Here is a 26,106-nt window from a genome sequence, read left to right on the forward strand (position 1 = left end):
CTGGAAATGGATAAATTCAATCCTAAACCCTCCAATTTTGACTCAGCTCCCAAATCCTGGTGGATTTCCCTGTGTATTTGCTGCAGTTGTTGGTTATTTAAAAAATCTCCTGACTGCTAAAACTGCTCTTGGATTTCTTGTGCACTTTGTTTAAGTGATGAAGGAATAGAAAAATCAGGTTCAACATTAATACAGGCAACAATTTGAACCTGTCCCATTTCCCTGTCAAGGTTTTTTCCCTCTCTGGGAAGTGGATCTGCCTGGGTTGGTTTCATCCCTGTCCAAAGAACCCAAATCGCAGCTCATAAAACCACTTTGCGAAGGAACATTGTTAACACAGGCAGCTACTGGAGGATAAATATTATCATAAAAATTCTATAAATATTATAGTTAAAGGCTTGTCCTTTGAAGGGCCTGTCAGGCCTTGAGAGAGAGAAAAGAAAGGATTAAAATATCCTGGCTCTCGTGTGTGGTGCTGCCATAAAACTGGAGGAGTTTTTTGGGTAAAGAAGCACTGCAGAGGTGCTGATTCAGCAGAGAGTGCTGGAATGGATCCCGAGGTTCCAGCACACCCTGGATCCTTTGGCTCTTCTCCTCTGGGGGACTTTCAAAGGCTGCAGTTGTCCCTGACAGATGAAAACATCTGGTTCTGAACTGATGACAACGTACACAAGTGAGAGAGGAGCTGCCAGCGAGAGGAGCTGCACAAAAATCGGGATTTCTGTCCTCCAAAATGTGCTGTTTCACTGCAAGGCTCTTTTGGGAAGCTGCCTTCCCTTAATCCGAGTGTACTTTTGGAAAGACATCTGTGAGCATGTGAATAAAAAAAATGTCATAAAGATTTCCTTATTGGACTTTGGAGCTTCAAATACTTTGATTTATTGAGTATTTTTCTTTTTGTTGTTAGAGATGTAATCCCCGCAATGGAACTGTGTTGGTTTTCGATATGGAATGAGGATAAAATAAAAAAGCAAATGGTAAATAGCTCTGCAACCCTGTAAAAGTGTTACATGACTAATTCTGGGTTGGTAAAGGTTGGATTTCAGTTTGCAGCTTTATATAAAGAAGGAAAACCAAAAGTTTTACCTCAGAACAAAAATTGCCTAAAAACAGATTATCCAGTAACTTCCAAAAGCAAAACATGCTGGGTGTGGAACTTCCTTGTTTTTGAGGCTGATTGGAGCTGGATTGCCTAAAGAACCTTCAGCAGAACTTCCTAAATTCCTGGATTTCCTTCTGATCGAAAGAGATTGGTTTTTTTGCAGATTTTGAATCCCAAACTTGTGCTGATTGTCCCTTCTCTCCTTTTCCAGGGAAACCTGCAGATACACCAAGTCCACGTGGGTCAGGACGGGCAGGTAAGGAGCAGGGTTGAATTTTAACAGCGTTTTCCTTGGTCTTTGATGCAGCATTGGGATAATCCCCCATTTTTAGTGCCTGTTTTAGAGTCAAACCTGCTCTGGTGGAATAAATAAGTCACAAAAGGATAAAACGTGACCAAAATATCTCATATTTGGCCCAGCTTGGTTCATCATTCCTGCAGGATGTTTTCTCCTTCTGTTTTCTCCCTCCTTTGGCCTCTTCCCTGTCCAAGGAGGAGCTGGATTGAGAACAGAGTGCACGGGCTGCTCTTGTCTCCTCTCTGTCATCAGATGTGCCCTCAGACCCCAAGAACCCAACGTTTCTTGATTTTTGTTTTACACATTTTATCCTTTTTATGGCATGGCTGCCCTGAGAGAAGCAGATCTGCCTCTGTTCTTGTTGATGAGGAGGTTTTACGAGGTGAGGAAAAGCAGCTTTTTCCTGGGATGAGGAGCCCCAGAACGTGGAGCTGAGCTCAGGATCCTCAGCATTCCCACGTCAGGTGCAGCAGAACTGCTCACACCTGATCTCAGACACACTTGAAACGTTGAGTTCTGCTAAAACAGAGCACAGAAAACATCCTGCAAGAAGCTTCAGAGCAATCGAGAGTGCGAGGGATTGTTTTTGGTGAATCTGAATAAATTGGGAGATGTCTGGGATCCTGCCTGGGATGGAGGCTCTGCCATCAGCAGGCTTCCCATTCCTGAAAAAAATGATATTTTTTAATGGATTTGAAAACAGCAGCAAGCAAATACAGAAGGGATTTTTAGCTCTGTTCTGCAATAATGACTGAGTCAGAGTGTGAGGGATTGTTTGGTTCCTGGTGAATGTGAATAATTGGGAGATCTCTGGGATCCTGCCTGGGATGGAGGCTCTGCCATCAGCAGGGCTTGGAGCTCAGAGGAGCCCCCAGCACTCTGAGCTTTGCAATACTTGGATTTAAACACGAAAATAAACCCCTGGAAATGTTCTTTGCTCAGGGCTGCATCTACAGAAGCGAGTCTTGGAAAGGTGATTTTTGGAGATGTTGTTTTGGTACCTATTGGGATTCTTTCTTTTTTTCTCTGTGAAATATTTCTGTCCAAATTACACCTCCTTACAGGACTAACACTGGCTGTGTTTATATCTCTCTGAGTGTGGCACGTAGATTAAATTGAATTTATTTGTAATTAAAACCTCCCAGCATTCTTTTCCCCTTGCATTACCTATTCCTGTGGAAATTTGTGTGTCCTGTGCAGGCTGTGTCATAGGTGTGAGATAGGGGAGAAAACCGTGATTAATTCCCTTTTTTGGGGATTTAAATCGTATTATTTATCTATCTGTACTATCACTCAGCACAGCAGGTTTGGGATAACCTTGCTCCTGCCTCAGTGGTTGTTGGCTGTACACACGTGGATGGGAAAATCAGTTCAACATCCAATTTTTAGGGAATTTTGTTTTTTAACTGACTGTGCTCTGAGCTCTGCTTTTCAACTTTGGTTAAAGCAAAGGATGGAGTGCTGGGGTTTTGGCTTTTTCTTCACTCACTCAGCTGCCTTTTGGTGTGAAAGAACTTCAGTGCCTCGAGCATCCCCAGCCAGGAGCTGCCAGGACCATTCCCACGAGCCCTCAGCTCCTCCAGAAGTATTTCCTGGGAAATGGGGATTTTTTTAGTGGGAAATGGGGATTTTTAGCGTTAATTACTGAAACTTGAACAGCAGCTGGGAGGGTGAGGAGCATTTCCATAACTGGGGAGCTCTGGAGCTGCTCTGTGGGAGCTCTGAGCCCCAGAAACTGCCCAGGAGCAGGAGTTAAACGAGTTCAGCTAAACCCTGCTCCTGGTTTAAGGCTGGGAGCTGGGACTGAGCCCTTTTCCTTGGCACCAGGATTGGGATGAGAGCAGGAAACGAGTCCTGGGATGAGGGAAGGGAAATCCAGAACAAAGCAGCAGCTCCCAGTCAAGCTGCTCCAAGGAATTCCTGGAGTTTTCCCACCTGTCCATTGTCTTCCAGGCTTTTTCCTGGATGAAGCCTAATTCAGGGACACAGGAATGTGGATAATCAGGAAGAACGTGGGACTGGGTGTTCTCAGCTGGATAATAAATATATCCTCACTAAAAACTGAATCTGAGCTGGATATTCCCTGTGAATATTTCCCAGGGAAAACTCCTGTTTTCCGTGATTTCCTGTGCTCAGAGCAGGTGCAGGGGGTTCGCCTGCGCAGGTGAGCTGCTGCTGCTTTTCCATCCCAATTCCAAGGGGAAGGTTCACAAAGCAGGAATTGGGAAGTTCCTGGGAAATGAAGCCGAAAACATCACCAGAAACATTAGCAGGGAAATCTCCGAGGTGCCGGAGCTGTTCAGGCACCAAATCTTTGCTTTTCTGCAGAATTTTGCTGGTTGTAACTTTTCCTCCCCTCTCGCCCCCTCTGTCCCGGTGGTTGCTCTGAGCTCAGATTTTGTTTTTCTGGCATCCCTGGCCGTGGAATGAATGAAATCATTCCAGAGGAGCTCTGTCTACCTCCACATGTGTTCTATTAGCTGGAAGTTTCGTATTTCAGTGCACGTTTAATAAAAAACCCAAACTGCAAAAATAATTAAAGCTTCACATTAGCTGAGCCTTGAAACCTCAGAAAAGTGGGATTTTTTTTTTTTTCCTCCTCTTTGCATTTTATCCTTAGGAATCACCAAAAATTTTCATATTTGTCTTCTCTGGTTACCTGCCCCACCTCCAGCCTTTTTTTCCTTGGAATTCTGGACCATCCCAGGAAATGTTCAGTTGTCCTGTGCCTCGGGGATACACCTGGGATATAAAAACCAGGACAATTCCAGGAGTTTCCCATTCCCTTAATTCTGTTTTTTCGCCATTCCATGTTATACACCCTCACAGCCAGCGTTTCTCCGATTTTGGGATTAATGAAATGGCACCAGGGAAATGGTCTTTAATTACTGCCTGGTTCTGAAATGGAAAAGTTGATTTTAAAATTGAAAATAGGATTGTGTGTGTTCAAGGAGAGCCAGTGATTTGTTCTGCTGCAGGAATGAAAACCTGGGGGACAATTGCAGGGTTTAGTTCACTTTGTGGGAAAGGGAAAGAGCAGGAAAACCCAGGCTGCGTTTGGCAGGGGAAAACCAAAGAGCTTTTGTAGGATCTGCCTGGAGATAAATCTGCGGCACTGATTCTGCCACGGTGTTTTTCCAAAAAAAAAAAAAAAAGTTGGGATTTTTTATAATTGTGGACACAGGTGAGTGTGGAATCCAAGGGATGCTCTGAGAGCCCTCTGGAGGGAGGGAGGGGATCCCATTCCCACACATTTCCTGCTCTTTGATGAGGTTTTGGGATGGAGCAGGAATTGCATTTTCTTTTCCTGAACTTTGCCTCTGACAGCTTCAATAATACAATGTTATCCAACGCTCAAAAATATTATCCTAAAACTCAATACATAATCCCAAAGTGAATATATTAGCCCAAAATTCAATACTATCAACCCCTTTAATTCAAAAGTTTTCCACTCCCAGACCTGTTTATTCCCATGTTTTTGTTCCAGTCTGGAGCAGGGATCCTTTGGCACTCCCTTGAAGTGATTTAAACCTCTCAAAAGTGAATTTTATTTCATTTACCAGGATGGATAAATATCCTCAGAGTGCTTAGCAGGGACGTCTTTTCCAGATATTAAAATACTATTAAAATACAGATGTTTAAATTACCCAAAATAAGACAAGAACCATCTAATACATTTAATTTGGATATAATTCATTTCACTGGAATATCCAAGATTTAAATAGGCTGCAATCCTTTATTGGAGTTGCTCAGTCACAAATGAACCCAAGGTGGGAATTTTTTTTTCCCCTATCCCTAATCCAGGAGCAGCAGAGGGCAGTAGCATTAAGTTGATCCTCAGTTGTTTTCTGCAGGAATGAGGAGGGGATTTGCAGTGGGAGAAAACTGAGCTGCTCCTTTGGTGGGGGACAGGGAAGCTCCTGAAGCTCCTCAAAAAATAGGAATTTATTGATCTCAAGTGGAATTTCTGTGCTCCTGGAATTCCATAGGCTTTTCCCTGCTCCAGCAAATCTCCTGCAATAACACACACACACGGAGAAATGGTTGTTACAAGGAAAAGAAAAAAAATTCAATTAAAACCTCAGTGCAGAGCTTAAAAAATCCTTGATTGGTTTGGGGAAAAAATTAATTATTATTTTTAACTGATATTTCTTCAGGAATTGTAGTAAATTGTCCTAAATTTGCTCCTGGTTTTTGGAGCAAAAAAGGAAAAGAATAGTTTGGGAACAATTGTGCTTTGTGCGAACTCCCTGTGAAATCCCAGAGTATTTATGGAAACTCTATTTATGGAGAAAATAAAAAGTGTTTAAATACCTAACTGTATTTAAATAGAAGCATTTTGGGTTTGTTTGAGGATTTTTGTGCCCAAACTTTTTAATTTGGTGATGATAGAGCTGGTCCCACTCTGTCCCTCAGAATAATTAATCCAAAATATAAAACTCGCCGCATTTAGTTCTGAAAACTTAATTTTTAGGCAAAGTAGTGTTTTACCAAATGAAAAGGGAGAAATATTCTTTTAAAGCAGTCCTAAAACTTAGGATTTAAAAAGGGAAAATTCCCTGACTTGGTGATCAGTACCATCCAAAATATCTCCAGGAGAATTCATGTTGTAAGGAAAACAGGAATGTTTCTGTTAAATCTGGCTTCAGAATGAAGTGTAATAAAATTTTTTTATATCCACGTGTGCATGTTAGACACATTTATGTGTGATTAATTTGTAGTTTCGCTGCAGGATTTAGGATGGGTTTGGAGAAAGTTTGCTCTGAATTTGGAAGTTTAAAACAGGATAAAACAGTGCCCAGGAGGATGAAAACTGAGCTCCAGGCTCTGGAAAAACAAATTGCGCCCATTTAAAAAATCAATCAATAATTATTTATTATTATTATTATTTTATTATTAATAATAAGTTAATTGTAAATTATAGAATTCCTCTACCCTAGCACGAATTGACACCCAACCAAACAGAAAATAGGGAAAAACCTCCATGAATTTTGTTGGGAAAAGACATTTCCTCCAGTTACAGAATTCAGCTAGCAAACTGAAAATGCCGTTTTTGCTCCATGACAGAACGGATCCATTCTGGGGGCAGTGAGGGAGTGCAGAGGCTGGAGCAGAGCTTTCCCTGGGTGTTTCTCCTCAGGATCTGGCCACTTTGTCAGGCAGCTTTTCCCCATCTCCATACCCCATTCCCCATCCAAATTCCCTTTCTCACCTCACAAACCTCTCCGTTTTTCCTTCGCCTCGCTGATCAAAAGCAGCGAAGCTGCACAGAGAGGTGACAAAAATCAGCTTTTCCTTTCATTTGCTATCAAACAGGAATTTATTTTATCCCCCTAAATGACTTGTTTTTTTTTCTTTTCCATTTGTGAAACGTTCTGGCTGCTGGAAAGAACGACCAGAGGTGATTTGTTAATCTCTTACAGGCAGTTCTTTGATAGTCCCTCGGTTCAGAGTGATCCGTGCTTGTAAAACAAGATTTTTTTTAATGAAGCCTTTGGAAAAGGAGAATATTTTCTGCCTATTTTTTTTGATTTTTTTTTCCCCCCTCCTCAGAGAAGGTGGGTTTGTTCCATTAAAATTCCATTCAAGCAGACACAGGAGCGTTTATAATGCTCCAAAGAATACGTTCTCTATTTTGGAGTATATTATGTCCTTTATTCACCCAAATCTTGTTTTAATATTGCTGTAAACTTAATAAGAAGAGATGAGATAGGAAGTGATAATCTTTTAAATATAAGGAAAAAAATCATTTTCTCCACCTTGATAGGAGGCAGAGGTCTAAGCTGCCTCTTATTAGAGCTGTTGCTAATAAAAATCTCTGCTTGTGGACTGGCAGTGCTCACAAAGCTATCGGGGCTCATCTGGAGAAATCATTTCTTTTTTGTTTTGTTTAGGGTTGTTTTTTTTTTTTCCTTGCTCTTCATTTATGATTTTTCTCATCACGTGATGCTGCAGGTTTCCCTGATCCCATCCCTCTGCCTGGGCTCCAGTCTTATTTATTGGAAAGATTTGGGATGTCTGGAGCATCCCCTGCTTGGGAATCGCTGCCCCCAACATCCCAAATCCCGACACAGGCAGGGTTTGGGAATTTTTAATTCCCAAAAAGAAAAGGAGCTCAGGGGAATTTCCCTCTCCCTTCCCACTCTAGGAAGCACCACAGGGAATCTGGAGGAGTTCAGGGTGTTCCCAGGTTTTGTGTGACAGGTTTAAATGGGATTTTGGGGTGGTTCATGAGGGGTGCTCACGGCTTTGGGAATCTGTGGTGACTGGAAATGGGAAATGGCGCCTCTTTTTCATCTCCTCTCTGTTAAAACAGTTGATTTTTGTCAGCTTCGAGCACCAAACCGTCCCTTGTAAAACTTAAACCCCCAGCTGAAGGATTAATTTCTTCTTTTTCAAAGCAGACCTGTGTGATTTACAGAGCTCTTTAACAAGGCGGTGTTAAATACAGTGAAATTTGACAGTTGATTGACTTTTGTTTGTGTTCATAGATTTAATCCTCCACGTAGTTCAACTCCATTTCCAGGCCAACTTTCCAGAACCCTTCAAATATTTCAAACTAGCTGAGCAATAAATAAATTTTATCTACGGAATCCTGATAAACTGAAGAAGGATGATCCAAGATCCTGAATTTGGGATTAGGTTTGCACATCTATTAAAATAAAAACCCTACCAGATGAGCACTTTGTTGCTTGATTTAGACATTTCAACCCCCCCTTTCAGCAGCCCTGTTTTAATTCCTGCTCTCAGCTGCTGTTTTAATTAGCTGGGATATATTTCCCTTATTCAGGGAGGAGCATTTGGAAAGTCTGCTTGGAAAAGCGTTCCTCTGGAGCCATTTCTTCGGTGTTGTGTGAGCAGAATTCCTCTTGGTGAGGATTTGAAGGGATGGACTTGCTCTGTTTGATTCTGATGCAGTCTGCTGGGATTAATTGGCTCCTGCCTCCATCAGTTATCCACTCGGAGCTCTCAGTTCCTGCCCGGGCTGGAAGCAAAAAAGCAGAACTGCTTCAGACACTTTTCCTTTTGATACAAACTCTGGGCTCCCACCAGGCCCTGAATGGATCTGATTGAAAAATTGCCTTTTTGTTAATTTTTTTTATTATTATTTTTTTAAATAACAACTATTTATATCCCTGAAATCTGTCACTCTGGAATGTTGCTGAATGTTTGTGTCCTGGAGTTTGCTGGGATTATTTCTGGTGGCAGTGGGAATTTCTAGTTAAGTGCTGTGGGAGAGGTGGCACTGCCCAGGAGGGATTCATCCCACAGGAGCGACAGGACACAAGCAATGGCTTCAAATTAGAAAAAGGGACATCTTAGATGGGATATTTGGGATAAATCCTTCCCTGGGATGGATTCCCAGAGAAGCTGTGGCTGCCCCTGGATCCCTGGAAGCGTCCAAGGCCAGGGCTTGGAGCAGCCTGGGATGGTGGAAGGTGTCCCTGCCCATGGCAGGGGTGGGAACAACCTGAATTTTAAGGTTCCTTCCAACCCACGCCACCCTGGGATTCTCTGGAATCCGGCCCATCCCGCATTTCATTTGTGTGGGGTTTGTGATGCAACAAATGCCAGCAGGTGTTAGAGCTGGGATGGAAAAATTGCTGAGATTTTAGGGAAAAGTCCTAAAAAATGATTAGGAATTGCCAGTGCTGGGAAACTGGGAGATTTTTGGTCTTGGAGTTCAGGATGTTTGTGAGGCTGGAAGTGTGAACAGGGAGATGTTTGTGGAGAGAGGAGAGGCTGAGCCACGGCCCCTGAGGGGGGAACGACATCATTCCGGCCATGGTGATGCCTCTGAGCTGGAACAGAGACCGCACAGAGCCAAGAGAATAAAGTAGAGATTTATTAAAAGGCCTTTAGGACACAGTTTGGGCAGGGGAAGAGCCAAAATGGTCACAAAACAGACACAAAATGGACATAAAATGGCTGACGGGTCATGAGGTGTCTCACACTTTGGGGCAGTTTAGAAAAGCCCCAAACTCAGGGAGCTCCTCTCCTCCTTCCATGGAGATTTTCCAAATTCAAATAATTTGGGTCCTTTTACATTATTTGGAGTGGAGAAAAGGTAGTAGAGGAAATCTGGGATTCTGGATGCTGGGAATCCAGGATTCTGAGGGCTGGAAATCCAGGATTCGGAATGATGGACCTAAAAATGAGCAGATAAAACTGTCCAGGAGTGACCTTCTCCTGTTCTTTTTTGAAAATATCATTATTTGGAGTAGAGAAGCAGCAGTTGAGGAAATCCTGGATGCTGGAAATCCAGGATTCAGAATGATGGACCTAAAAATGAGCAAGTAAAACTGTCCAGGAGTCACTTTCTCGTGTTCTTTTTGAAAATATCATTATACAGAACATTTTCAAGGTCCTTCAGTTATAAAAGTCGTCATTAGAGATGCTCCATTGTGAAGATTTGATTCAGAGGCTTTCCTTTGAAGCCTTGGTGGGGTTATTTTATTGAATAAATAAAATCCTTTCACTTTCCATGTGTTGAACAATGCCTCGTTCATTTTTCATGGGAAGCCAGTGGAATCCATTTGGAGTCTGCTGTCAAAGTTGATTTTTGTCAACCTCTGTCCCTGATCTTTAAAAGAGCAGGATTTGGTCTCACTGATGACAGTTGGATAATGAAAAAGGAATGACACCCCTCCAAGAGCCAGAGTGAACATTCCATGTTTTTAACAGTTTTAATCTTATTTCCTGTTCCATTAATCAGGCTGAGCCAGATTGTTTTGTAAGTATTTCTTGTTGGGTTGTTTTTTTCCTCTGCCTGAAATCTCCAATAGGAAGGGTTTTCCTTTCATCCTTGTATCTCAGATAAATATAAATTATCAAATGGCAACAGCGGGATCCAACTTCCCAGACTCTGTCAATACTGAGATTTTGACATTCCTCGTTTTCACTCCTTAAATTATTGACATTTCCAGGGAAATCTGTGTTTTTATCTGTTCAGAACTTCCTATAATGAAAAACTCAAATCCTTTTAACTGTGGATTAGTGCCTAAGTGTAAAAAAAAAGGGGAAGTAAATTCATTAAGAAAATGGATGATATTTAAATTATTCCCTGGAAGTGAATAAGATCTCTTTAAATCTGTTTTGCTCAGATGGGCAAACACAAATCAGAAGTTGATTTTCTAATGATTCTGCATCTGTGGCATCCATGAGCCCTTAGTCCAAACATTCCCAAGCACTGATGATGAAGAAAAGGACTCTAAGTGTCACATTCTTGAGCCATTGGGTTGGGCTTTATTGGCCAGACCTTGATGTCAGTACAAGAAGTGCCATTCCTTGTGGATTTTTTCCTGAATTCATTCAAATGCCAGATGAATTCCAAATGTTGATTCGGTGAGGGATTGTGCTTTCCGTGTCAAGGCAAACATTTCATTCAAGTGATAAATGGGTTTGTCATCTGTTTGCATTTTGCCTGTAATTATGATTAAGGCAGAAATTGGTGCAAAATGTTTGAATGAACTAAAATCTGCAAAAAGCAAAAGCTACAGAAATTCCCAGACTTCCTTTTTTTTTCCCCCGATTTGGGAAGTAATTTGTTTTCAGGGAGAAAAATCTGCGATATCACAGAATCATGGAATGGTTTGGGATTTAAAGATCGAGTTCCACCCATACCATGGGCAAGGACACTTTCCATTATCCCAGATTTTTCCAACCTGGCCACGGACACTTCCAAGGATGGGACACCCACAACTTCTCAGGGAAGGATTTTACTCCTCATAAGCAGTAAAAAAAATCTACAAAAATAATTAATTCTTCAATATCCAACCCCAAACAGATTGGAATTAAATATTTTGTGAGGGGGAAAAACTAAAGTAAAAATTATTTTCAGCCTTTAAAAAGAATTAAAAATCCATTTGGCTTCAGAATCATCCTAAAAAAGGAGGAGAGATTAGGGAACAGCTGCTGGGACATGGATGTGTTTGGCTCCATGCTCCATTAAATTTTATGGCTGATCTGCCATTATCTGAGATTCCTGGCAGGAATCAGCCATTCCAGGCTCGTGTTCAGGAGCCTGTGTTCAATTTTCCTCCGAGGAGATGAGATGCAGGTGGGCTCAGGTGTGTGCCCTTCTCAGCTGCGTGGAGCTGAAATGAAAATCCCAGGAAAACTTCTGCATTTCGTCATCTATTCCTAGAGAAAAATCGCTTTCAAATTCAACTTTCCCCCTCATCTCTGCAGTTCTGGGCAGTGCAAAGGTCCAAGTGTAACAGGGAGGAGAACTGGTGGGAGAATTCATCCTTTGAAAAAAAATGGGAGCAGCAATTCCCATTGGTTTTTTTCTGACCAATAAACAGGTGCTGCACGGAATGAAATGAATACAGGAATGAAAAGGAGAATTTGAGGGGATTTCTGGTGTCAGGACTGTGTGTGCTGCTCCAATTAAGCAGAAATAGTTCGTCTCACCGAGCAAAATTTCACAATGAATGAAACGAGCTCGAGGTTAACACAGAGCGGGATCCTGGAGCATCCCAAGGAATTCACATTCCTCAGCAAGGGAGGTGGTTCTGACTGGGACCTTTTGGAATACAAACGTTTTCTGAGCACTCAGACCATCAATAGCAGAGTTCAGCCCAGCCCTTGGCACTGATCAATAAAAAGGATGCTCCCTCCATTAGGAAACACTGGAAATATGTAAAAATTAAATTTATGGATATAAGAGAATTTGAGGGGGTGAATTCCAGATAAAAAATCCCCAGGGTTTATTTTTGGGGTTGGACCCAGTGTTGACAGGCAGCAGGAGCCTTTGGGTTTGAGAGCTGACAGAGTTTTTTGTGTTGACAGAAGGCAGTTTTTTGGTTTTGCCAGATTTTTTGGGACTCCAGTGTTTTATTTTGTGCTAGTATCTTGTCCTGCATTCAAAATTTCAACTTGGTTTAGAATCATTTTGATGCTGGTGTTGTTTTACCTGTGGAAAACCAGGAAAAAAATTAATTTTCTGCTCTTAGGATTATCTAGAACTGCCTTGAGAATGAGCTTTAATAAACCCTTCATTTTCATCCCGTTCTTTGACCTGTCTGAGCTGCTCTTTTTAGGTCAAACCTCAAGACTTTCTCCACTCCTACATTTTATTTACAATATTCATCCATATGTTTAATCAGGGCCGGGTTTGTCCCTCAGGAGGGTCTTTGGCATCTCTTTTCTTGACTTGCTCCAGGAAAAAATTCGGCTCGTCGAGGATCTTTCTGTGCTGGTTTGGTTCCCTTGTTCTGTATTCTTCACCCACCACAGACTGCTGCCTCCCTGCCATTCCTGCTGGAATTCCCGCTGGAATTCCTGCTGGAATTCCTGCTGCTTTCAGCTGCAAAATCCTGGCCATGCTGGGCTTGGGATCTGCTCGTGCCACTTTTAGGGAACAACTTCCAAAGGCCTTGCAGTTTTTTTGTAAATTCATGGGGATTTGGGCAACTCCTCTCCGTGGTGATTCCAGGGAAAGCTTTTGATCCCAGGAAGGTTCTGGCACAGCAGCACGGATGTGATCTCACACGATGACCTCATGGAAAAATCACCAGGTTGGAAAGAGATCAGTGAACACCAGGATGCCGCTGGGGTTTTTTCCTTCTCATTTTCCACGTGCTGGTTTGATATTCCCGTGCTGGTGGCATTTCCACTGACTGATTTGAGGTCATTTTCCTCATCAATATCCGATTTTTTCATCCTAAATCAGCCCTGTCATGTTCTATAATCAATCCTTCTCCCACAGCTTCACTTGGGAGCAACGGGAGAGCTCCAAAATGTTTATTGCAGGAAAAATCTGCATTGTGCCAGCAAGGTGCAATATTTGGGGGAAGAGCACTTCTAAAAACAGAATTTTCGGGACAAAATACGCAGAGTGAAAATTATTTGGGGTTTTTCTTGTGAAGGCAGCTTGGAACAGGAAATACAAATTTGAAAAAAGCCCAGCCCAAATGTGCCCATGTGATTTTTCAGGGATCTGATGGATGGCTGAATTCCACGGGGTCCAAGGCATACAAGGAAAATGGAGAGATCTCCTCAGTGGGAGGGCAGAGGATGAAAAACGTGCATTGGGGTGAAAATTTGCTACAGGAGAAAGTTGAAACGAGAATGGACTGAGCCCAGAGGATAGGGCTGGGCAGGAATTGCAGCTTTGGACACACTTCATTTTCTTTTAACCACTTTAGCCACTTGATTTTAACTCTGAAAGAAGAAGGCAACTGGGAAATTGGGGCAAAGAAAGGGGAGCAGGGCTGCATTCCAGGAGCATCTGAAATACCAGGAGATGCATTTTTACCCTCTTAAGGCAGGAGGTGCTAAAAGTGGTTGAAATCACAGAAAACTCTAAGACTGAGCAAAATTCCAGAGCCGTTCTTTCAGTTCTGAAAGGTTTTTTTCTTGTTTCTGTGGTTGTGCTAACAAGCTGGTGGAAGAGCCTCAGGAGCAAAATGCTCTTTAAAACACTGGGATTTTTCCATCAAAATAGACACCTTCCACCATCCCAGGCTGCTCCAAGCCCTGTCCAACCTGGCCTTGGACACTTTCAGGGATCCAGGGGCAGTCACAGCTTCTCTGTGGATTCCATCCCAACCTCTCCCCACCCTCCCAGGGAGGAATTTCTCCCCAGTATCCCCTCTATTCCTGCATTCTTTCAGTTTAAACCCATTTTTCCCTCATCCTGTGATTCCATGCCCTTGTCCAAGTCCCTCTCCAGCTCTCTCAGAGCCCTTTAGCTACTGGAAGGCTGCTGGGTTTGAAGAGGAATTCCAAATACTCCAGGAAAAAAAAGACCTGGAGCCACCAAAGCACGTGGATCAGAGAGCTGGAGCTGAGCAGAAATAGATCTGTGAAATATTTCATTTTGTTTAATCCAGCAGCTCTTCCTCCTCACGAGGACGGGAGGGTCACAACAACATCCCCCGAGAGGCACCGTTATATTTTTATTTGTGTTTTAATCTCTTTAAACCAGACAGTTCTGTCGGATTCTCACTGGAGCTCAGCTCGAGCCCTGTTGAGTTTTGCAGCCTGGTTTTGCTCACACAGAGCAGCCATGGCCAAGGGACAGCCCAGGGGGACAGTTTGGGGCCGCCAGAAGGATTTCTGGACGGGGTTCATGTTTGTTGGGATCTGTAGTGTTGGGTTAGAAAAATCTCCGTTGAGCCTGAGCAGCGCTGTCACTATTTTGGAAGTGCTCTCAGATGGGAGGAGTGATAAATAATCCTCTGGAATGATGGTCAGTGCTCTGGGAAGGGCCCCACGGACAAGGCAGGAGGTGCTGGGGGGGGCTTCAAGCCAAGATGTCCAGGTTGGGACACAGGGAAGCAGAAGGAAAGGGGGATTCTGGAGCAGAGGAAAGAATGAAAGCAGGGAGGAGGAAAGAAGGAAGGAAGGAAGGAAGGAAGAAGCACTGATTTTTTCCATGTATTCAAAAGAGGTGTGAGATCTCTTTGGAAATAACCTGGGTTTAAAGTTTCAGAAAGGGACAAGGAAGAAATCTCCGTGGAAGGCAGCAGATCCATGGGCTGGATCTGGAACCCCTTTGAAGAAGCTCAACAGAGGATGCAGAAAGGTCACCCTGGAGGTGTAGCTGCCACTCCTGGGTTGTCCTAGACAGGGGAGAGATGTAGGAGAGATTCCTATGTCTGGATCAGCAGCCAAGGAATGCGAGGGATAAAGATAACTTGTGGGATAATTATAAATCCACGAATTCTTCACCCTGCTCCCCTCAAAGCAATGAAACACAGGAAGCCCCAGGACTGAGACAGGACCAGAACGGTTTAAAATTTCTGCCTTCTTGTATTTTTCCCTCAGTGTAATCGGGAGCCGGAGCTCAGGAACTGGGATGTGGGGTTGGTATAAAATAATTATGCTCCAGTGCAGTGAAAAGGAGGCAGGTTTGGCTCTGCTGCAGCTCTGGGAAAACTTTCCATGCTCCACTGGGACAGTGCAGCGGAGCACTGCCATGAATTGGTATTGCCAAGGGGAGCAAATGGGTGATAGATATCCCTGTGGAATATGGAGATTTGCTGTTTTGATCCAGGATTCCCAGTGAAACAAAGGACTGGGAGATGCTGGATGTTTGTTCCCGGAGCTTTGGCCAAGAGCTCAGTGGAATAAAGAGCAGAGTTAAATTTAGTCCGTGACAACCTGATCGAAACCAACTCCACAAAGGCAAAGCCTGGCCAGCTCCAGAGCCAGCGTGGCCTCCAGAGCTGCCAGAGCTACCACAGAGTTGGGATCTCGTGGAAAATGTTTCCAAATCATGCAGCAGGAGGCTCGAGGCAGCTGCTCTGCTGCTCTCCAGTCTCAGTGTGAGCTCAGCAGGCCTGGGAATGCCTAAAGGTTTGATTGAAGGTAGAAATCCAGGGGGGTTTGTGGAATGGTTTGGTTGGAAGAGGCCTTATAATTCATCTTGTTCCACACCATGGGCAGGGACACTTTCCACCAGCCCAGGCTGCTCCAAGCCCTGTCCAAGCTGGCCTTGGACACTTCCAGGGATCCAGGGGCAGCCACGGCTTCTCTGGGCACCCTGTGCCAGGGCCTGCCCAGCCTCACAAAATCCCAAAATCCCACCTAAGCCTGCCCTCTGGCAGTTCAGAGCCACCCTTTCCATGGGGAAATTCCCGCTGCTGTCCCCCCTGAGCCTCCCTGGCCCAGCCTGAGGCCGTTCCCTCTCCTCCTGCCCCTGTTCCCTGCGAGCACAGCCCGAGCCCCCTCAGCTGTCCCCTCCTGGCAGGAATTTTTCGGGAGCAGAGATTCCCCGAGCCCCCTTTTCCCCTCACGGCTCCAGCAGCGGCCCAGAACATTCTCCTTCTAAACCAGAAACAAGGTGAGGGCAGAAAACCCCGGGGCCGAAATGTGCTGGAGCGCTGCTGAGCTGTGCCTTGGAATGGAGACGCGATGTTGGGGGCTTGGAACAGCTGGGCTGGAGCCTGGGCAAGGTGCTGGGAAAGGCTTCCTTCACCACCGAGCCAGCTGGACTGGACAGGGCAGGACAGGACAGGGCAGGACAGGGCAGGGCAGGACAGGGCAGGGCAGGACAGGGCAGCACAGCCCAGCACAGCCCGGCCCGGCTCGGCCCGGCCCGGCGTCGCTGCGGCGATGAGAGAACACAGAACCGAGCACGCCGCTCCTCCCATTTCCCCCTTTGAGCCGATCTTGGCCTTGAGGAGAATCAGCTCTGCACAACCACCTGTGCTCTCTGAGGAGGAGAAGGTGACACTTGTGGAGGCCTCCGGCTTTCATTCCTCCCCTCCAACGCCATCAAGCCGCTGTGAAATATTTTCCCCTCGTTCTGTGGCAATGAACACCGGGAGCTCGCTCTGCGAGGAGCCCGGGACAGCCTTTATCTCCCGCATCTCCGGGGCCGCGCTTGTGCATCGCCCTTTGTTCGCCAGGAATCGTCCTCCCCGCAGCCCCGGGCCGTTATCTGCGGAGCACATTTTATTCATTAGGCGCAGAAGTGCTGGAAGATTGCACAACAGAGTAAACAAAGGCGGGTTTTGTGGTGTGGAGCGTTGGCTCCGCGTTCCCGTCAATCCTGCGGCCGCTCCTTGGAGCGGGCAGGGTGAGGATGGGAGATGCCACAAATGGCTCAGCGTTCCTGCCCTGCCGCTTATTCCTTTCTTGGAATAGCTTGAATAGAAAACCAGGATCCGACCTGATGAGAAAAACGTGTGAAAAAAAACTTTTTTTTTTTTTTTTTTTTTTTTTTTTTTTTGCCTGGTTGAAATATTTTTTTCCAGGCTATTTTTATCCTTGAGCGCTTAGAAACCTCGGAGTTGTAACATTAGTGGAATTAGAGCACTTGGAGGAGTTTTTTGGTTTGTTGTTTTTTTTTTTTTTTTTTTCTTAAGGAGCAGTAAAGTTCCAGCCAATTAGAAAAGAAAATTATTTGTGTCTGGGATAGTTTGCTTTAGATTTTAAACAATTCCTGCAGCTTATGGAGGGTTAGGAAGTGGTTGGATTTCCTTCTGAAGAGATAGAACATCCTTTTTAATATATTTCACAGCAACATCAGATGTTAAAAACAGAAGAGGGTGTCTAGCTCAGCAGTGCACTCAGTAATTCCCTGGTTTTGCATGAAGCACTGGATTATATTCCCTCACATCCTCCTCACTTACTCTGTCATTCCTTGGACGTTTTCTCTTATGATTCCAAAACACTGAACAAGTGAAAACGGCGAGTTTTTTTCACCAGTTCGGTGAAGATCAATTTAGTGCCTTCCGTTTGTAAGAGAAATATTGACACACTGTGTTGTTTTCGGACTTGGATTTATGGTTCTTGGGGATGGAATCCGTTCCTTAATACCATATAATCCATGGAGGGTTGGTCACGAAGCCAGAAGTTGCTTCTGCTGCCACTTCGAAGTGTAACTTGAGAAAAAGTCCCCTCCCTGATGGTCTGAGGGAGAACAGCCACCAAAAGTGATCACAGTAAAACCCCAACCAAACTGAGGTTGTTGCATTGTGGAGCTTCTTAATGTGTGATATTTTATCAGTTTAAAAGCTGAATGAGTCTGAAAATGCACATATAAAACATGAACCCACGCAATGTGCAGCCTATGGCAGGGAGTGAGGGTTTAGTTTGGATTTTAGGACAATTTCCATATGGAAAAAGTTGTAAAACAGCTTCTGTGGGCAACCCTGGGCAGTGGTGGATTCCCCATCCCTGGAAGTGTGGAAAAAAACCATGGATGTGGCACTTGGCACAGAGTTAGTGGTGCTGGGTGATGGTTGGTCTTTTCCAGTCTTAACAATTCCGTAATTCTCTGATTTTCGTCCCTGAATTCATTTTGCTGGGTGGGATTCCTCCTGGCAATTTGAAGACTAAACTGGTATTTTACAGAAAAAACTGAAATGATAACATTTCTGAGTCTGGAAAGGACCTTGATGCTGCTCTGTCCCAAATTTCTGGGGTTCCCTGGTGCCTCAAGTTTGGTGATGTGACCCTGTTAATAATCAGGAGATTTTTCATCTGAATTCCCACTTTTGAGTGGGATTTTTTGTCTTGGAGTGTGCAGAACCAGTTTTTAACTCCATAGGATTATCCATGGATTTTCTGCAGCAGTGAAAAGAGAGCTGGAGGTTGTCCTGTGCCAGCTGAATTCCAGGGAAGCACAACTAGGATTTGCGCATTTTTGGGTGGGAATTTCCCGTGGCTCCCCCATTTACTCCCAGGTTTTTTGGCCTCTCAGGTTGCCCAGTGCAAACCCCACTACAGACAAACCTTACAAGTGGCTTCCCTGCACCGTCCCATTTTTAGGGCACCTCGAGCTGTGTAGACAAAATCAGGAAATATCCTGTGCAGGAATTCGTAAAGACCAAAGAAAAAGGGAGCAAAAATTCCCTTTGATTTACAGGTTCACCATGATTTTCCCCACACAATCTTTTACTCCTCCGTGTCAGGCACTCGAGACAAAATCCTGCCTTTGCTGATGAGACTTGGCCAAAAGTCAGCTGGAAAACTCTGCTATTTATCCGTTGAGGAAGCAGCTTTTACAAACTTTCCTGAAGGAATTCAGCTAAGTGTTTTCTTTAAACGAATCTATTTCCAGAGCCATGTTGTTACAACATCTCGGGCTTCTGGAGCTGCTCCTTCCAGCTCCTTGAGGATCCTCAGCAATTAGGCTGCACTGATAAAGCCAGGGGGGCTTATCTTGTCTCTTCTTTTAGCTCGGGAGGAAATCATTTGTGCATTTTATCAAGGATAAGAGGTGGGAAGTGTGAAATCTGATCCCACTTGGTGACCCGGAGGAAATTGGTTCCCCCACAGCATTTCAGCCCTGCCTGTGTGATAGGTGCTGCTGGGCTCGTTTTCCAGGGAATTCTGCAGCTCTCCCAGGATTTCAAACCCATCCGGACCCTTTTCGCGAGCTCCCTGTGTGTCACTTTTTTTTTTGGAAATACGCTAGAAATGAGGTTATCTGGAGCTTACAATAACTGTGAAATCTTTCTGCTGGAAATCAGTGTGTCCCACTTGTTTGGAAAGATTTTCTCTTCCATTATTCATCACAGGGGCCTTAAAATTATACTCCAGTGACAAAGCCTCTATTTATTTTTAGGCAATTGGCATCCACTTCTGGCTGACCTAGAATGTTTCTTTGATGACAATGCCTGTGATCCAGCTGGGTTTGCTGAATGTTTGCATAAACAAAGGCAGATAGTAAAATGTGGGAAAGAAAAAGCTATTTTTATTGTATTAGAGACTGTCCAGCCAGCTCCAGGCTCAATTTTAAATGTCATATCTGTAGCACTGCACTTCAACTAAATGCCCTGATTATCTCCAGAGTATCTCTGGGATTTTATCATTATTGGATTGCAGGGTTAGGAAGAGGCTAAGAGAAAAAAAAAAAAATGTTCAGAGTGGAGGTGATCCACAGAAAAAGACAATCAGTTTGGTATCTGGCCTCTTCCTTCCTGAAGAATGTAGGTTAAATATATGGAACTGGGAGGAAAAGTCTGGGCTTGATGTTTTCTCCAGTCCCACTTATTCATTTGTTGGCCCATTTGTGTTTCATTGCAGCAGCTTCAAAGGCAGCTTCATTTTTGATGGATAATAACGCTGCCTGTGGGCAGAGAATTCCAGGTAGGAGAATGACCAGAAGTCCCATTTGAACTCAAATCGTGGAATCACAGAGCAGTTTGGACTGGGAGGGATATTAAAGCTCGTCCCATTCCACCTTCCACCATCCCAGGCTGCTCCAAGCCCCAGTGTCCAGCCTGGCCTTGGACACTGCCATGGATTCAGGGGCAGCCACAGCTGCTCTGGGTGCCAGGGCCTCTCCCGAAAATCCACTGCACAGCATCACCATCCAAATTTCTCCCATTGGTTCAAAAAGAAAAACCTGAAGCAGTTAAGCAAGAATGTGTCAGAGGGCAAAATCTGACCGCAGTTCAAATTCCTGTGTAAACTTAGGGGGAATTTCGGTGTTAATGAGGCTTTAGAGCAAGTGGCAGAGAATTCCCTCCCATAGATTTACAATTATGAGTAATAGTACTGGAAAGAACGTCCTGATATTCCAGTTCTGGCCTCTCAGTTCTCAGGGTTAACCTGTGTCAGGGAGGGCTTGGTTGGATTTTAGGTAAAAGTTCTTCGCTCAGGGGAACTGGAACAGCTCCCCAGGGAACACTAGCAGAGCTTGAGGAGCGTTTGGACAAACCCTCAGGCGCAGGGTGGAATTTTGGGATTGTCCAGGAGTTGGACTCAGTGATCCCTGTGATTCCCATCCAGCTCAGGGTACTCCATGAGCAACTCCAGGTTCTCCCTGGAGCTGCCAGCAGGGAAGGAGACCCAGCAAAACCCTCGGGGTTGTGGCCACCCCTTGGGCCAAGGGGAACCAGTGCTGCCCCTGGAAAAACCAACGGCACAGCCCAGGAGTTCCTGCAGGAATACCAAAAGCAGGGAAATCACTCGGTTTTTTACACGTCTGGACAAGGTTGTTTTTAGGATGTGTGCATTCCCCAGAAGTGCCCCAGCTTTTAACCGCGACCCAGCAGCAGAGATTTATTTCTACCCCATAAAACAAAGAAAGGACCCAACAATGCTCTGCAGGAGCATCCTAAAATCAGAATGATCCTGTTTGTCTTGGAGTGGGAGCTCTGCAGGATTTATTTAGGAGCCTTTTTTGTTTATCTGTTAAAAACGGCCTTTCAGTCAACGCTAAGCTCGATGGCTTCGGCGTAATTTTCCATGGTTCAGACTCGCTGAAGCAATAAATAAAATGTAATAAGAATAAATTATAAATATTTATAAGGCTATTTTCGGCTTTTATGAGCTTCTTAGGATTTTGAATTTAATATCCCAGCCAAAGCTGCGCTCAGAGCTCTTCTCTTTCACGTCCAAATGCCTGCTCAGGGTTTTGCAGCCGGATGGAGTTTGGCTGCCAAAGCTTCACCTGCGGGGGGTGCCAAGGAAAGCATCCAGTGGGACGGAGCAAACACAGGCAGCAAACCTGGCACCCGCAGCAGGGCATGGAGTTCACCTCCCCCCAGCACATTCCAGCTCCCATCCTCCTGCCCTTGCCTCTCTCCAGCACTCACTCCCACGGATTTGGACGCCCCAGGTGTGTCAGATGAGGTCTTTCTGAAAAGTGTCGGACTGGAAAAGGGGGAAAAAAAAAAAGCAAAAATAATTGTAAGGTTTCTAGAAAAGTTTGTTTTTGTAAATTGTTCCCCCTGCTTGCGTTTTAAGCGCGAGTAATTTCACACAATTTGCTTTAACCAATATTTTCTGTGGTTTTCTTTTTCATTTGGACTCAATTTAGATGGAAAAAAAAAACCGGGGGTAGGTGCTGAAAAAGCAATAAACATAATCTTCATTTTGGCTTAATAGAGGAACCCAGCCCTTGCAGCCCTTCTCTTGAAGAGGTTGATTACATTCAGTGTTAATTAATAACAAGCAGATGGTTTGGGACCAGTGGTTTAAGGTCAGGAGTGGCCATGGTGAGATGTGGGGCAGGTCCTGGTTGGACTGAGCTGAGCTTTAAGGTCCCAAAGCCAAAACATTCCGTGATTCCATCGGGGGATGATGGATCCCAGCAGAGCTCCCCACCTCTCCCTCGTGCTGGGCAAGGAAGATCCTTTCCCAGGAGTGGAAAAAAGGGAGAAGCTTCGTGTTCCGGACTTCTCCTGGAAAAAGAGATCTCTGCAGTTCAGTCCGCCGTGAAACCCCAAATCTACCAAACAGCTGATTTTTCATGTTAACCTTTATTTGGGGAAAATAACGTCCCACAGCCTACGTGGAAAAACAGAAAAGGAACCCTTGGCAATACCCTTATTAAAGCTGATTTTTGCAAAGCTTCAATGAATTCCTGCCAAAGAAGAGAGCAGGTTGGATGCTTTTGAGCGTTCAGAAATGGGAAAATAACAAATGTTTCCCTGATCCCTGAAGTAATTCATTCTCTGGGTAACATTCTTCATTGATAACTCCATCTTTTATTTTGAAGAATTATCTCGAACCAAGCCAGAAGTTAATAGATGAAAGGAAAATTTCAGAAATACCCTACTGAATACATGGTCTCTGTTAGGATTTGCCTGTTTATTAATATCGTGCATAAAAGTTTTTAAACCCATGTGGGTGGAAATAGGATTTTAGTGTACTGGTAAAATCCATGAACTTACGTAAAAACACTCTCTAATTTACTACCAGGATTTTACTGCTGTGTTCTAAGCTGAAGGATTTTAAAAGAGAAATTTTCTTTTCTTGATGTCAAACAGATGTGTTAAAAATAATTTTATTTACAATTTTTAATGTAGGTTTTACTGATAAAGGAGATTTTTTTCCCGTGGATTGAACTTCGTGATTTTATCTGACCTCGATGCTTGTCAAACATGGGGGTTGTGGGCTTTGAAAATACGTTATTTGGATATTTCTGCAAAAAATCATAATGTAAAGGAGGAATGAAATACTTTTTTATTCAACTCGATGTACTTTTTCTAATCTTTTTCCCCTTTAGAGAGCGATTAGAAAATTAGATTTTCCCCCGTAGCCACTTTGCAAGGAGAGTCCTCCTGGTGTAACAGCTTTGAAGGCTGAAAGTTTCAATCTTTTGAGTCTCGGTTGTGTGGGGGCTGCGTTTCCAGCTGGGTCTGCTTTATTTCAGTGACAATGTTTAGCTCTGCTCAGCAATGCAGGGAGAAATATGGATTTGGAAGGAGCAGCCTGAAAATTTGAGCAGCAGATAGAGAGTTGCCGTGAAGAGGGTGCTCACATTTCAGGGGGAATGTTCAGGATGAGCCATTTTAGAGTGAGGAATCCTCCTTGCACTTAGTTTAGCTCCTGCATCACACCCTGAGATAGTGGAGAGCGTGAAAGGGGTAAGAATTTATTTTTTTTTTAATTATTATATTTAATGATTGTGGTTTAGTCTCAGTTCTCCCAGCGTTTTGGTTTTTTTTTTTTTTTGCTGTGGGGGCAATAAATGCATCTGTCAGGCTGTGAAGTCCGTATTAGCAGTTTTTAATAGCGTTGACCAAAATGAACAATTTGGGGGTTCTTTTTGTTGGTTAATTCGGGTTTCAATGGATTATCATTAATATTCCTGTCAGCCACTTCAGCTGTCAGCAGACATCGGGTGCTGAACATCTCTGTGGCATCAGCAGCACGAGTTTGGTCACTTCTAAATAAAACTGAGTGGCAGTGCTTAGATGTGGGTTTCAATTCTACAATTCTACGATGAAACCTTTCACTTCCAAACTCATCTTCCTGCTGCTCGAATTCCTCTTGGAATTCTTCTTAATTTGCAACAGCGACGCGGAACACTTGAGTGTTCCGGGAGCCTTCTCCAGTCATTCCAATGCCTTCATTTAAAGAATATTCCACTCTTTATCCAGGTTTTTGCCCCTTGGCTCTCTCATCCTCTGTATCCTCAGCTGCCCCACCTTACTCAGGTGGTTCCTGATGTGGATTTTGGAGCCGGGGGATTTTGTGTAGCTCGGGATGAAATTGGGGAATTGGGAAAGTGAGAGCGGAGTGTTGGTGGGGGGATACAAGAACCAGCTGTGCTGCCAGAGCTGAGAAATGTCCCCTTGCATTTGGGAAAGACTTAACACGCTGCACAAAAAAAAAAAAAAAGAAAGAAAAAAAAAGCAGCAAAGCTGTACTGTTAAAGACACTTAAAGGAATGAAATCAGGGAAGTGTGAGGAGAGGTTTTGATCCGGCACCGCCGTGCAGAAAACGCAGCCCCGCTGTGCCTGTTTGTCCCAGGAATCCTTAAAATTCCCAGCCTCTCTTCCACAGGGAAGGACTTGCAGGTCTCTAATATATCTCACTGCTTTTTCTCTGGGCCAGTTTCTCTGTTTTCTTTGGTTTGTGTCTGAGGTTGAGAAGCTCAAGTTGGACGCGTCTTTATTTATATGCACAACACTTAAATTCTGTTTTCCAAAATGGCATTTCCTCGTTTCCCAAGCCTTTCACATCGGTTTAGGCTGACATTACAAACCTGTTCTTGGTTTCTTTCCCACGAATTTACATAATTAGTTTGGAAATCGTTGTGGCGTTAACTTGTGCTCGTGGGGGATGAATTTCACCTGCCTTTGTGATGCTTTTCAGCGTTTCTGCGTTGCTTTGGGTTCAGTATCTCCCAGGATGTGCTCCTTGCACTAGGATCCGCTTTTCTGCGGGTTAAGGTGAAAAAAAATCCTGACAATTTAAAACTCTTGAAGTGTTTCTCCTCACGTTTTTGAGTCAGGGTTTTTTGACCAAAGATTCGCTGTCTCACGGAAAAGCCAACTCCCGTTCTCAGCAGAACTTGTGATTATACTGCTATTAAGTTATATTTGAGAGGAAAAACCTTCTGCAAACAGTATATTTTATGTCAAAATATTGTGAATTACTTCACCATATTCTCTTTTTCACCAGTAAATATGATACAGCTGAAACAATGACTGCTTCCCCCCCTTTAAGTTGTTGAACAGATTCACTCTGTGCCTGCTAAACTGTGTGTAAATTCAGATTTCTGGCGTTTCTTATTCTGGGGGGGGAGGGAAAAACCACTGAAAACACCCCACCGAAATTAATTCTGTGCAATCACTCCAGGGGAATTAGGTCCATCTGAGTTCAGCCTCTCTAAATTCACATACACAAGAAAAGAAAAAAGGAGTCATTGTTTGACTCCAGAGATGCTCGTGCTGTGAGCTGGGGGCTGTTTTTGTAGCACTGGCTGTGAAGCTTTTGGAGGAAGAGGATTGTTTTTGGAAGTGTCTTTTATTTCCTTGCAGATAAAAAGGGGGCAATTAATACATTTTAATTACGTGTGTAAAGTAATGAGTGCAGCTATGGACAGATGGTGTGCAAGCTCGGAGCTGGAGACAGAATTCCAAGTAGAGGAGACACAGAATTCCAAGGGAAGAGTCCCAGGTTCTGCTCATGGCTGTAATTATTCCCAAGCACTTAGTAAAACAGGAATTAGAAAAGATAGAGATACGTTTTGCCTCATTCAGCTCATGTAAAACATAGAATTGAATTAAAATCTGATTTTTGGGCCCCAGCTGGACCTGGAGGGTTTGTTGAGACAGAATTAGGGCTGAATCCCTTCAAAATGTCTTACGTTGATGGTTAAAAATAAGGAACCTGCTAAAAAATGTATATTATATAAATAAAACTATAGCTTTGCCCCAGCACCTTCAGGCTGATTTTCAAGCTGAGCTTGAACTCTGGTGAGAGGGAAGGATTTGGGGAGTTTAAAGTTTTGCCAGTGAGTTTTCCCTTTTAAAATCCTGCATTTCCATCTCCAAGGAAGTTTCCAGTGAAATCCCTGTTTCAGTGCAGACACAGAATCCAAAATACTCCAAAATCACCCTGGTTTGGTGTCCGAATTTCGAGGCCTAATTAAGTGATGGCTGCAGGGGGTTTCAGATCCTTTGCTTGCAGCTGGATTTCCAAGGGCAGAATAACAGTAGCAGGGGTGCTAAAGAACTGCTAAAGATTTATTTTTGTGGCTTTGTGTGGCTGCTCTGCGGAGCTGACGGTTCCAAACTTGGCACCAAATGAAAAGATGAACTTTGGAGTTTCTCCAGAGTCACCAAAGCCCTGCTAAAAGGTTCTGCGTGGGACCTAAAGGATCTTGAATTTATCTGTGGTGATTTTTTTTTTTCCCTTAAATCTTTTGTTCTCAAAATTGTTGAGTTTTTTTTTTCTATGTAGTTTTTTTTGCTTTTTATTTCCCAATGAGTGTTTTTCCTTTTATTTGAAGGTCTTGGGTTCATCCTTTGAACAAGGCTTTGCTAAAAGGGTCTATGT

At 43.9% G+C, this 26,106-nt stretch overlaps 1 protein-coding gene across 1 annotated transcript in view; it reads left to right on the forward strand.

Annotated features, from left to right (window-relative positions):
- BANP (BTG3 associated nuclear protein) overlaps positions 1-26,106 on the forward strand; it is a 110,742-nt gene that overhangs the window by 58,346 nt on the left and 26,290 nt on the right. The window contains exon 11 of the mRNA XM_066194747.1: positions 1,314-1,358. Coding sequence (XP_066050844.1) covers positions 1,314-1,358 — 45 coding nt within the window. The remainder of the gene's footprint in view (positions 1-1,313; positions 1,359-26,106) is intronic.

The sequence above is a fragment of the Chamaea fasciata genome, unplaced genomic scaffold (genome assembly GCF_029207755.1).
Source record: "Chamaea fasciata isolate MVZ Bird 193981 ecotype frontalis unplaced genomic scaffold, bChaFas1.0.hap1 SCAF_12, whole genome shotgun sequence".
NCBI lineage: Eukaryota > Metazoa > Chordata > Aves > Passeriformes > Sylviidae > Chamaea > Chamaea fasciata.